This window comes from Dipodomys spectabilis, unplaced genomic scaffold, assembly GCF_019054845.1.
Source record: "Dipodomys spectabilis isolate Male_0828 unplaced genomic scaffold, ASM1905484v1 ptg000019l, whole genome shotgun sequence".
NCBI classification, from domain to species: Eukaryota; Metazoa; Chordata; class Mammalia; order Rodentia; family Heteromyidae; genus Dipodomys; species Dipodomys spectabilis.
In genome coordinates, this window is record NW_024870696.1 from 18344356 (window position 1) to 18357745 (window position 13390).

A 13390-nucleotide genomic window follows, 5' to 3' on the forward strand; every position below is an offset into this window, starting at 1 on the left:
TAACAGGTTTGACATTCCTTTTCAAACATATACCTCTCAGCCTCTTTACTTTCTTAAGAAATGAATCTGCAGGGCTGGGAATGTGGCTTAGTGGTAGAGTGCTTGCCTAGCATGCATGAAGCCCTGTGTTCGATTCCTCAGTGCCACATACAAAGAAAAGCCAGAAGTGGCGCTGTGGCTCAAGTGGTAGAGTGCCAGCCTTAAGCCAAGGAAGCTCAGGGACAGTGCTCAAGCCCTGAGTTCAAGCCCCAGGACTGAAAACAAAAAAGAAAATGAAACTACAGTCTTACACATGGCTCAGATCAGAAGCACAACCAAGACTTGATTCCTCATTTTCTTCTTGTCCCACATCTCTTCAATCAGCTATTATTATCATTTATGCCCCCAAAATATGGCCTCAGACAGCCTCTTCTTTTTTTTTTTTTTTTTTTTTTGTTGGTCAGTCATGGGGCTTGAACTCCGGGCCTGGGCACTGTCCCTCAGCTCTTCAGCTCAAGGTAAAAGCTCTATCCCTCGAGCCACAGCACCACTTCCAGTTTTCTGGTGGTTAACTGGAGATAAGAGTCTCTTGGAGGTTCCTGCCCGGGCTGGCTTTGAACCATGATGCTCGGATCTCAGCCTCCTGAGTAGCTAGGATTACAGGCGTGAGCCACCAGCGCCCCGCCTCAGACATCCTCTTCTATTTCCACTTCTATCCAAATCATTACCACTTCTCATCAGATTTGACAATGGCCGTTTCACTACCCTTCCCTCTTCTACCCTCTCACCTCTTCCACTTATTCTTGCTACTGTGAAGAGCAGTATTTTTATAAATTATTTTCGTGCAGCATATCACGCTTCTTAATAAATATGCTTTCTCTTTCCCGTATAGTCTTGTATGGCCTGACTCTCAACTGTGTTGCTCCAAAGTTACCAGCCTCTTCTTCAGTTCCTCAACCACCTCATGTGCCACGCCAGTGAGAGAGCACCACAGAAGCCTGCTCTATTCCCCCTCACACCCACCTTCCGCTTCCTCTATGAGCATGTTGTCCAATGGACAGCCCTGCAGTAATGTACGCTTTCTGTACTCTGCACTGTCCAGTTCAATAACCATTCACCACATGTGGTTGTTGACTGAAATACCATTGATCTGACTGGGGAAATGATTTATTTTACTTCATCAAAATTTAAATATGGCCATTTAATTTTACAGGACATTATAGCAGAAGTTACAGCTGGATACATGACCATCCATCTGAAAACCTCATTTCCCAACCTCCCTTGTCATGAGGCCTGGCACTGTGAGATCTGACAGTGAACTAGGGGAAGAATTGATGTGTGTAATATTTCAGTTGTGCTCTAACCTCTCCCTTGCCCCTTCTCATTGGGTAGAATGCAGAGAGGGTAGGTACTATGTAAATGAGTGCAACTCTATGTAAATGAGCAACAACCTACAAGGAGATGGGTTTCCTGTATCAGAGAGCTGCCATCAGGCCTAACCTAAAGGATTAGCCCTTCAGCTGTCCCGTTTCCAAAGAATAGGACTCATTACCTGTGGGAGCCTTTGTGTCAGCCTTCTTACTCTGTCGGGACCCTTTCTGGGCCCACACATGGACCGTGTACTCCACGCCTGGCCTCAGGCCGGTCAGGACAGTGCTGGTCTTCTCCTTCCTCACTGGAATCTCCCTGGTCTCTCCATCAGGAGAGGTGTAGCGCACCATGTACCTGTCGATGTCTGCCTGTACTGGGTCCCAGGAGATGGTGGCTGTGTTCTCTGTCACTTGGTTGGTCACCAGGTTTTTGGGGCTGTCAATGTCTACAAGGAAAAGTACTCATCAATTTGGGCTGTGAACAGGCCAAGGGCCATACTGCCTAAAGTGAGATTCTTTTATGGTTTATCTTTTTTTTTTCTTTGTAAAAAAAGTTGGTGGTACTGGGATTTGAACTCAAGACTTTGTGCTTGCTAGGCAGATAATCTACTGATGAGACAGACCTCTAGGCTTATTTTTGTACTGGTTATTTTGGGAATAGGGCCTCACTTCCTGCCCAGAAAAAAAAAATCACTTATTTTTCACTTCCTTCCATAGCTGGGATGAAAGGCACACACCACCCTACCCAACTATTGGTTGAGAAGGAGTCTCATATGTATGCCCAAACCAGCCTCAAGCTACAATCCTGATCTCAATCACCCAAGAAACTAAGATTGCAGGTGTGAGCCACTAGCTCCCAGCTTGTTTTAATTTTCTGCCTTTCATTTCCTCAGGTAGAAATCCCAAGAGACTAGAATTTGACAACTTAATCCCTGACCTCTATTAAAAACTGTAGAAGATATGTCTGAGGCAGTGAGCAGAGTTAGACACTGAAGTAGACCTGGACTCTGCCTAAAAGGAGTGCCCAATTTTGTGTTCACCACCAATGGACAATGAAGACTTCCAGCATATACTAGAAGATTCTGAAGCCCAGGTCCAAATGCAAGCTCCTAGAAGAAGAAGTGCCTGGAAAAACCTCCTCTTTTCTTCTGTGTTCCCAGTGCCCAGTAAAAGACAAGGCACAGGGCAAGTGCTCAGTACATATTATTAAGTAACCCAGCAAAAAGTAAGGCCTGTTTTCCTCTTCTTCAACAAGCATGGATTCCCTTGCCGGTTTGATAGTGGCATCACTGTACAAAAAGTGGGTAGATACCTCTTTTACACTCCTAAGAAAGCAACACAGGAGCTATCCTATCTCAGAACCCTGACTGACTTACACTTCATCATTCTACAGAGTGAACTATACTGTTTAAGTAACTTGTATCTGGAAGTTTCCATCCATGTCTATTCTTTTGCTACTTACTCATCTTACCTACAAAACTCTGCTCTGCATCTAGCCAAGTTATATCTCATTAATAGAATGAATCACCATTAAAGATTATAAAGTTGGTCTATGTACTATGACCCATTTGTAATAAATTAAACCACACACATACAACCACTATGGCACACGTAAAATCTATATTCATTTTAATAGTGTGTATTCATTGTAGAAAGGGGTTTCATCATAGTGTTTTACTTTGATCATAGTCACACCTTGAGTACTCTTTCTTTTGTAGAATATATATTATTAAGGTCAAACTTTTAATATATTATTAATAATGATGTGAGATTTTCTTTTCATGTTTTGCTCTACTCACAAACTCACTAAGGCACAATAAATACTGTCCAAAAGATTCACAGACTCTGAAGAGAAGCTGTAAATACAACTATCAAAAAGAGTTTAGGTGTGGGGATGTGAGGGAAAAAGTAGGAGAGAGTAAGGGAAGGGGTGATACTGTCCAAAACAGAAATGTACTCTTTATCTGACTTATGTAAATGTGACCCTTCTGTATATTATCTTTATAAAAACAATTTAAAATTTTTAAATAATTTTAAAAAACAAAACAGCTCAGACGCTAGGGTCTGACTATGAAGGAAGCTGGTCAAGGGGAAATGAAACAGACTGTGTAGAGTCAATGTATGAATTGACACTGTCCTGCCCTTCGATATCCCATCCATCTCCAACCATAGGAGGAAAACAAAATATACTCAGTGTAGACAGCATGGCAGGCATTACAGTCACAAAAACGATGTCCGTTACCTGTAGGGGCCTTGGTGCTGGCCTTCCTGCTCTCCCTGGCCCCCTTCTGGGCCCACACATCAAACTTGTACTCCACGCCTGGCCTCAGGCCTGTCAGGACGGTGCTCCTTTCATCCTTCCCAATCAGAAATTCCCTGGTCTCTCCATCCGCAGAGGTGTAGCGCACCACATACCTATCAATGTCGGCCTCCACAGGGTCCCAGGAGACAGTGGCACTGTTCTCTGTCACCTGCTTAGTCACCAGGTTTTTGGGGCTGTCAATGTCTACAAGGAAAAGTGCTGATCAATAAACACTTGTAACAGACACAAAAGAGAGGCTGTTTTACTTGGACTAAGATAGTTTCCTGTTCTTAAGATTTTTCCCATCTTGTATTTGGTTTTTTTATTGTTTCATGGGCATAGAGCTTGTCTCCACAATTGGATTCTTGGATGCCCATGAAGGCAGCTTGAGACAGTGGAATGAGCCACACAGAGTTGGGACTGGGTTCTAGTATTAGCCTGAGAGGAAGAGCTGAGGGGAAAAACGCATATTGGGCTCCAGTCATCAGATCATGAATTTTACTCCAGCTGTGTCACCGGCCTCAACTCACCTCTGACTACACCTTAGTTTTCTCATCTGTAAATGCGGGCCTTATAGATTAAACATATCTTACAGCTACCTTCATGTTTCTGAAGATCTCAGGAAGAAAACCCGACAAGTCTTTACTAACTTTGTGACTTGCAGAAATTATACACTTCACTATATTTGAGGACTTTGCCTGCGAAATGAGGAACCTTGGTTCCTGGTCTAAATGTCTCTGAGGACCAAGTAAATGAAGAAAAGAATCCTCCTTCATTGCTGACGGATATGCAGCACAGTGCACCCACTGTGTTGGGTAGAATGATCCAGAAACTCTACACCAAGATATCTATGTCTCCGTGAAAACTGACATGACATGCTCATCTCATCATTACTCACAATAGCAGAAGAGTGGCGGCAACTCAAGCTCATTCATTGAAAAATGGATAAACAAAAGTGTGTATCCAAAAACGAAATATTCATTTGCAGTAAAAGTAAGTATAGATCCACGCTAAAACATGGCTGAACCCAGAAAACATGCTTCCTGAAAGAAGTCAGTCACAAAATACATATATTGGGAGATGCCGGGTATAAAGTAATTTCCAGTACAGGAAATTAATACAGATAGACAGCAGTCATTATGGAAGCCTGGAAGTACTGAGCACAGGAGTCGCTGGGAATGGACATAAGGTTCTTGTTGCTGGTGAAAGAGACAGTGGTAATAGTTGTACAACTTGGGGTGGAGGCAGGCTCACCAGTAGTGCGCCAGCCTAGCAAATGTGACACTCTGAGTTCCATCCTAATCCTGAGCGAAAATGACAGGAGTCATTTTCACAACTGCTGAATGTGCTCTTGAAGTGGGCGAATTCTATTGTAGGTAACTATGTTTTCATACAGCTGTTCTTAAGAAATGAGGAAACCTAAGATGGAAAAGCTTTAACATTGAGAAGTTATTGTATATAATTGTAACCGTAGGATTTTTAAAGTGCAGTCTACAGTATTCAAAGTAGAATTTGTCTATCAATAAAGCATAAGCCCTCTTGACCTAACACATCACAGCAAAAGCCATTTCCCTACAGTACTTAGCTCATCAATCCTAACATACATGACTTCTTTAAACATTTTCCTTTTCAAAAGGAATATTTTGAGATTGTTCAGAAAGAAAATACAATCGGAAAAACAGTGGATGGATGTACCAAACACCAATAATCGTGTATGGGTGTGCCTGTAGTGGGGCTTAACCTCAAGACACTATGTTCTTGCTTCGTTTTTTTGTTCAAGGGTGGTACTCTACCACTTAAGTCACACTTCTACTCCTGGCTGGTTAAATGGAGATAAGAGTCTCTCTGATTTGTTTGCCTGAGCTGGCTTTGAACCTTCATTCTCAGATCTAAGCTTCCTGAACAGCTAGGATCACAGTTGTGAGCCACCAGCATTCTGCTACCATTATCTTCATGAGACAAAAATACAAGGCTGCTGCAGGAGCATGATGGTATGTCAATGGTCCCAGCACCGAGGACAATGAGGCAAAAAAAAAAATCAATTCTAGGTCAGCATGGACTACACAATGAGTTCCAGCCACTCTGGGATCTGTAGGAAGATGCTATCTCCAAAAATCCAGCAAAACAACAACTACGAGGCTAATAATATGAGATAATGTGCTCTCAGACATTGAGAGACCCAATGGGTACTATGACCAAAGTCTACCATCCCGCTCTTCCATTGATCATTGATTTCTGCCAAGGACCTAGTAGGAAAATTAAATATCTTCCCACAGGCTTACCATGACAGGTATTAACATTCTCAAAGGGCAAAGTTGTTTACCTGTGGGGGCCTTGGTGCTGGCCTTCCTGCTCTCTTGGATCCCTTTCTGGGCCCACACATCGAATTTGTACTCCACGCCTGGCCTCAGGCCTGTGAGGACGGTGCTGCTCTTCTCCTTGTCCACTGGAACCTCCCAGGTCTCTCCATCAGCAGAGGTGTAGCGCACCACATACCTGTCAATGTCAGCCTCCACCGGATCCCAGGAGACACTGGCGGTATTCTCTGTCACTTGATCAGTCACCAGATTTTTCGGGCCGTCAATGTCTAAAGGCAAAGAACTCGTCAATAAACAGGAGTAACAGGCACAAAAGAGTGAGGAGGTTTCCTGTGCTTACATTCTCCTGTCTCGTGCTTGGTTTGTGGTTGTTTCGTGCACAACTTCTTCATCTTCTGCTGGACTCTTGGCTCCTCAAGGAGGTGCACAAGACAGTGGAGTGAGTGAGTCTCACATCTGGAGTTAGAGGGGCTGGGGTCTAGTCTCAACCTGAGAGGCACAGTTGAGGGGTAGGAAGTAGCATATTTGTTGGACTCTAATCATCATGAATATCACTCTAGTTCAACCACTGGCTGACCACAGCCTTGGACAACTCAGCTGCTTCTGACTACACCTCAATTTCCTCATCTATAATATTTGCTGTAGATTAACACGACCTTAGAGGTACCTTAATGTTACTGAATATTTCACGAAGCAAACACCATGAATCATCAGCTAACTATATGAATTTCAGGAACCATGTATCTCTCTGTATTTGGGGATTATCGGCTATAAAATGGGAATATTACCTTTTTATTTTTTCAGTCCTGGGGCTTGAGCTCAGGGCCTGGGCTCTGTCCCTGAGCCTCTCTGTGCTCAAGGCTAGAGCTCTACCACTTGAGCCACAGCACCATTTCTGGATTTTTTCTGAGTAGTATATTGTAGATAAGAGCCTCATGGACTTTTCTACCCTGGCTGGCTTTGAACCATGATCCTCAGATCTCAGCCTCTTTTGAGTAGCTAGGATTACAGGCCTGAGCCAGCGGCACCTGGCTGTATGAACTCCTTTTGCACAGACTCAACAAACTCCTCTGAGCATCAATAAGTGAGGACTTTTTCATTGATGGGCATATAAAATTGTGCTATAGTTTTGAAAACATTCTGCAAAATTAGTTAGAATTATCAAATAATTCAGCAATTCCACTCTTAGCACATGCCTAAGGGAAATGATGACGTATATGCATGCAAAAACTTGAACACAGGAGATGGGAGAATAGTTAGGTGAGAGAGCACTTGTCCATCATGGGCCAGGTCCTGGGATGGCCCCTCAGTACACATATCCCCCCGAAAATAACCTTATACACAAATAGCACCATCACTATTCATAATAGAGAAAAAAGAAGCAACCCAAATGTCTAACAATTGATAAACAAACGTGCATTTCCACAATGAAATATTAATTCACAATAAAAATTAAGTCTTGATATAAGCTGCAGTATGGATAATCCCAGAAAATATGGTTCTAGAAAACATTATGCTTTATGGCAGAAGTCAGTCGTAAAGAGCCACACAGTGTATAATTCCATGTAAAGAAAATGTCCAGAGAAAAGAAACCCATGCAGACAGAATGTAGTTGTTAGCAGGGCTAGAGAGCGTGGGAAGGGGAGTATTCACTCCCATTACTAGTTCTTTTAGAGAGGGACACTGAGAATTATTGTACAGTTCTGTAAATATACTAAGCTAGCTCTATTGTACACTTTAAAGTACACATCCTTTGGGGGCTGCATTCAGGTTTCCAGGCTTGCTAAGCAGGTGCTCCATCACTTGAGCCATCACACCCGCAGCCCTTGTAAATAAATCCTAATGAGGTATAACAAAGGGGGAAACGGATGGAAAAGCCTGCAAATTATGAGCTGTTATTGTCTATAATTGTAAAAGTAGGATCCTCAGAATGGAACCACAGCACACAAAGAATGTATTCACTAAGAAAGCAATAAATCCTTTCCCTAAAATAATTAGGACACATATCCTACCATATATTTTTATGTCTTTTGTTACAAGACAGATATTCTGAGATTGACCAACAAAAGAAGTCCACGATTAGAACAGTGTGAAAATCACCATTAACTACATTGTTTTGTTTTGCTTCTTCTTGAGGCTGAAGATTCACCAGGGCCTTACACATGCTATGCAAGCACTCTACAGCTACATCTTCAGACTATCTTAAATCTTCATAAATGCCAAAATAAGAGGCTGAAAACGAGGACCTTATTATAAAATAATGTGTTAAAAGAATTGAGAGATCGGTGAGTACTATGACAATATACCATTTAGGTCATCTACAGTGATTGCGGTTTACCAGCACCAGAGAAGGAAACCCAAATTTGACCTCCTTTAGGCAAAGGTAATAAATACATGCTGCATTATAAAAGGAGAGTAACAATTACCTGTGGGGGCCTTGGTGGTGGCTTTCTTGCTCTCCCGGGTCCCTTTCTGGGCCCACACTTCGAATATGTAATCCACACCTGGTCTCATGCCTGTCAAGACGGTGCTGCTTTGATCCTTCCCAACCAGAAGTTCCCTGGTCTCTCCATCAACAGAGGTGTAGCGCACCACGTATCTGTCAATGTCAGCCTCTACCGGGTCCCAGGAGACGGTGGCAGAGTTCTCTGTCACCTGCTCAGTGACCAAGTTTTTCGGGCTGTCAATGTCTAAACAGATAAGTAGAAATCAGTAACGGGTATAAAAGACAGACTACTTTGCTCTGTGTCTGAGTGAATTCCTTTTTCTTATGGATTGCTCAATTTTATATGCTGTTATCAACTGTTTCATGAGCATAGACCTCATCTCCACATCTGGACTCCTGGACCCAGAAAGAGGCGGCACAAGACAATGAAAAGAGCACCAGAGCCAGAGAGTTACAGTAGCTGAGTTCTACTGTCAGCCTGACAGGGTCAGGAAGCCCCTTGGGCCACAATTCAGATGCCTCTGACTATATACCTCAGTTTCCTCATCTGTAATATGGGCCTTAGATTAATACTTTGTGCCACCTTTGGAAATAGTGTGATCTACTCAGAAATTCAAGTGATAACTACCAAATAATCAAGCAGTTCCACTCCAAGGCATCTAACTAAGAGAAATATTATCATTCATGCATTCAAAAACTTGTATACAAATACTCGTTATTATTAGCATTGTTATTTGTCCTTTGTTGTTCAACGAAGGACAAACAGACAAACAAATGCACCTATCCATACAATGAATTATCTATTCATAATAAACCTAACATGGATGATACAATGAAGCTGCAGCATGCATAAACTGAAAATATTTTTCTGCCTGAGCTGGCTTTGAACTCGTCAGCCATCCAAGTGCCTGGGATTACTGGTGTGTGCCATCACATTCACTGAAAGGTGGGTGAATGTCAAGCACACAATCATTGCAGCAGAATATATACTACTCAAAGGAGGATGTATTCAGCAAAAAGAAAAGAAAAGAAAAAAGTAGTAACCCTTCTTTTCATCTCTAAAGAAATCAAAAAACCACTTCCTCAGGCCAGGTGTTGGTGGCTCATGCCTCTGATCCTAGCTACTCAGGAGGCTGACATCTGATGACCGGGGTTCAAAGCCGGCCCAGGCAGGAAAGTCAATAAGACTCTTATTTCCAATTAACCACCAAAAGCCAAAAATGGCACTGTAGCTCAATGTGGTAGAGTGCTATCCTATAGCACAAAAGTTTAGGGACACCAACTGACCTTGAATTCAAACCCCAGGATTGGCATGCACACAAACACACACACACACACACACACACACACACACACAATTTCCTTGAACCACTTAACTTACACACAGTAACATCATGCATGGCTTCTTTATATCTCTTCCTTTTTAAGAGGAATATTTTGAAACTGACACTAAGAACATACCGAACAGAAGAACAGTTACTGATCACCATAAATCTCTATACGACGGAAGTACGAGGCCAATATTTGGGGTTAATGTGTTCAAGAAAACTGAGGATGGGTTGATGTGACCACTTCATCGGAACACAAGCCTTCATCTTGATTGTTTAATAAATCACTGATTTCTCTCAAGGTCAGGTAAGAAAATCAAATGCCATTCCATCAGTTTACCATGAATTAGTGTTGCCTTCCCCAAACAGATGTTCATTACCTGTGGGAGCCTTTGTGTTGGCCTTCCTGCTCTCCCTGGCCCCCTTCTGGGCCCACACATCGAACTTGTACTCCACTCCCGGCTTCAGGCCTGTCAGGACGGTGCTGGTCCTCTTCCCCACTGGAATCTCCTTGGTCTCTCCATCCGCAGAGGTGTAGCGCACCACATACCTATCAATGTCAGCCTCGACTGGGTCCCAGGACAGGGTGGCAGTGTTCTCTGTCACTTGCTTAGTCTTCAAGTTTTTGGGGCTGTCAATGTCTAAGAGAAAAAGTGCTGCTTCATCAGGTCTAGTATCAGGCACACAGAGAGACCATTCTCTTGAACTGAGAGAGTTTCTGCCCTTCAAATTCACCCATCTCGTACATTGTTTTTCAGTCATTTCATGGTCAGAGACCTTGTCATCATAACAAAACCCTTGGCTCCTCAGGGGATAGTACAGACAGCGGAACCAAAGCAGGAGTTACAGGGCCTAGGTTCTAGTGTCAGTCTAAGTGGCAGACATGAGGGGCAAGAAATGCTTCGGACTCTGATCACAAGACTTTGCCATAGCTTAGCTATGGCCTTGGACAAGTCAGCTACCTCAGTTTCCTCATCTGAAAACATGGTCATAAATTTCAAGGCACCTTTAAAAATAGTACAGTTGTACTCAAGAATTAAAGTTAGAATTACCAAATAATCAGAAAATTCTACCTCAAAACATATACCTAACAGAAATTATGACATTTGTATATACAAAACTTGCACACAAATGTTCTTAGCATTGTTATTCCTAATAGTCGAAGAGTGGAAATAACTTAAACAGTCAACATAGGACCAATGGATAAACAACTGTCCCTACCTATACAATGAAGTACTCATTCACAATAAAAGTAAGAGCTGACCCATGCTACAACAGGGATGAACTGGAACATACACTTCATGAAAGAAGTTGGTAACGAAAGGCCACATATTAGAGGATCCCACATAAAAGGAATGTCCAGAAAAGCAAAATTAATACAGACAGAGCAGTTGTTACTTATGGGAGGTACTGAGCATAGAGCATGACTGGGAATAGACACAAGGTTCTTTTTGTTGGCAAAATTTATCTAAATAAGGCAGACACCAGTGGCTCATGCCTATAACCGTAGCTACTCAGGAGGCTGAGATCCGAGGATCAGTTTGAAGCCAGCCAGGCAGAGAAGTCCATGAGAATCTTATCTCCAATTAACCAACAAAAGAACCAGAAGTGGGGCTATGGCTCAAATGGTAGATCACTTAGATCACTAGCATTGAGCAAAGAATCTCAAGGACAGTGCCAGGCCCGGAGTTCAAGATCCAGGATTCACACACTCACACACACACTAATTTTAGACATTGGTAATGGTTGTGCAAATGTGAATATAATGAAATTATTAAATTACACACTTTAAAGGGCAAATTAATTTTTTCCACTCTTGGGGATTGAACCCCAGGCCTAGAATATGTTTGGCAAGCACTCTATCCCTCGAACAATAACCCAGCCCTTATGTTTTTTTTCCTAAATTTTCCTGACTTCCAGCTCAAGATAGTCCTGTCTCTGCCTTCCAAGTAGATGGAATTACAAATATGCATAATTCAGCTAAAGGGTGAAGCCAAACACAGGATGTCCAGAGAAGACTATACTGCATTTGGCATACTCTGTTCTAAAGATAGCACAACATAACACACATGGCTTCTGTATCTCTTTTCCTTTACGAGAAGAATGCTTTGAAAGTTACTGCAGTGAAATGCACCATAGAAAAGCAGTGACCAGTCACCATGAATCTGTATAAGAGCCAAGTATGCGGCTGATATTTGGGAATACTGTGTTAAAGAACATGCAGGAATGGGATGGAATGACCACTTTACAACTGGCTTCGTACCCACCAGGAAAAGTCTAACAGATTATTGATTTTTGGTGTGGGTGAAGGTGAGAGGAGGAAAGTCACATCTTCCCATAAGCTTACCATGACAAGGTGTTGTTGCTTTCCCAAACTCTGATATTCATTACCTGTGGGAGCCTTTGTGTTGACTTTCCTGCTCTCCCTGGCCCCCTTCTGGGCCCACACATCGACCTTGTACTCCACGCCTGGCCTCAGGCCTGTCAGGACGGTGCTGCTCTTCTCTTTCCCCACTGGAACCTCCTTGGTCTCTCCATCGGCAGAGGTGTAACGCACCACATACTTATCAATGTCGGCCTCCACTGGGTCCCAGGAAACAGTGGCGGTGTTCTCCGTCACCTGCTTAGTCATCAAGTTTTTGGGGCTGTCAATGTCTGCAAGAGAAAATTCTGATCAGTAAATTCTAGTCACAGGCACAGTAGGGAGAGACCATTTTCTTGGACTGTCAGTGTTTCCTGTTCTTAGGGTTTGATTAGCTCATATTTGGTTTTCAGTTGTTTCATAGACTCCACAGCTGGAGTTTTGGCTCCCCAGGGAGGCAGCGCAGACAGTGGAATGAGCACCACAGCTGGAGTGAGAGGGCCTGGGTTCTAGTGTCAGCCTGACAGGCAGAGATGAGAGGAGGAGGCAGCGGAGACTTCAGTCATCAGGCCATGAATCTTACCCCAGCCTGCCATCGGTCAGTCCTGAGCAACTCAGCTGCCTCTCCCTGTGCTTCAGCCTCTTCACTTCCAAAATCTGCTATTACTTTGATTTTCAAGCTTTTTCAAACATTAATATTCCAGGAGTACATCTACCTGCATAATTTGCTGACTTGTTTTCTGACCTTGTGTGTGCTGCTTCACTTACTTCTATATTTATAAAATCAAGATGTTACAGCTATTGTACAGATCTCTGTGCTTAGATCTGTAACGCAATATAAAATGATGTAGAAAAAATTATGGCACAGAAACACCTGGGATGTAGAAATAGGAGGATCATGGATCCAGGCTGTCCCAGGCAAAAAGTGAAACCTATTAGAAAAATGATTAAAAGAGAAAAAGTGTTAGGTACCTTGATTTCAAATAAAGTACCACCAAAAAAGTAAGAATAATAAAATATTATAATTAAGAAAAGGGATTTTGTGCAAGTTGTGTTTGTTTTGTGTAATGTTCTATGCTTCAGAATGGAAGCAGGAGGATCTCAAGTTCAAGGCCAGCCTGGGCACCTAATGGGACTGTGTCACAAATAAGCAAACAAAAGTAGAAGAAGCATTTGAAAATGTTAAAGTATGCCAACCGTTGCATCTCTGAAGCCAAAGAATAGCCACTCTGTAATTCAAAATGCAATAAAGAGTAAACCATCTTCTATACCTCAATTTCTTCCC

General features: G+C 42.7%; 1 protein-coding gene across 1 annotated transcript in view; it reads right to left on the minus strand.

Annotated features, from left to right (window-relative positions):
- Positions 1 to 13390, minus strand: part of Tnn (tenascin N) — a 61474-nt gene that overhangs the window by 23663 nt on the left and 24421 nt on the right. Inside the window, exons 9-13 of the mRNA XM_042674254.1 lie at positions 12135 to 12398; positions 8396 to 8659; positions 5975 to 6238; positions 3592 to 3855; positions 1532 to 1795 (exon numbers count right to left, since the gene is read on the minus strand). Coding sequence (XP_042530188.1) covers positions 1532 to 1795; positions 3592 to 3855; positions 5975 to 6238; positions 8396 to 8659; positions 12135 to 12398 — 1320 coding nt within the window. The remainder of the gene's footprint in view (positions 1 to 1531; positions 1796 to 3591; positions 3856 to 5974; positions 6239 to 8395; positions 8660 to 12134; positions 12399 to 13390) is intronic.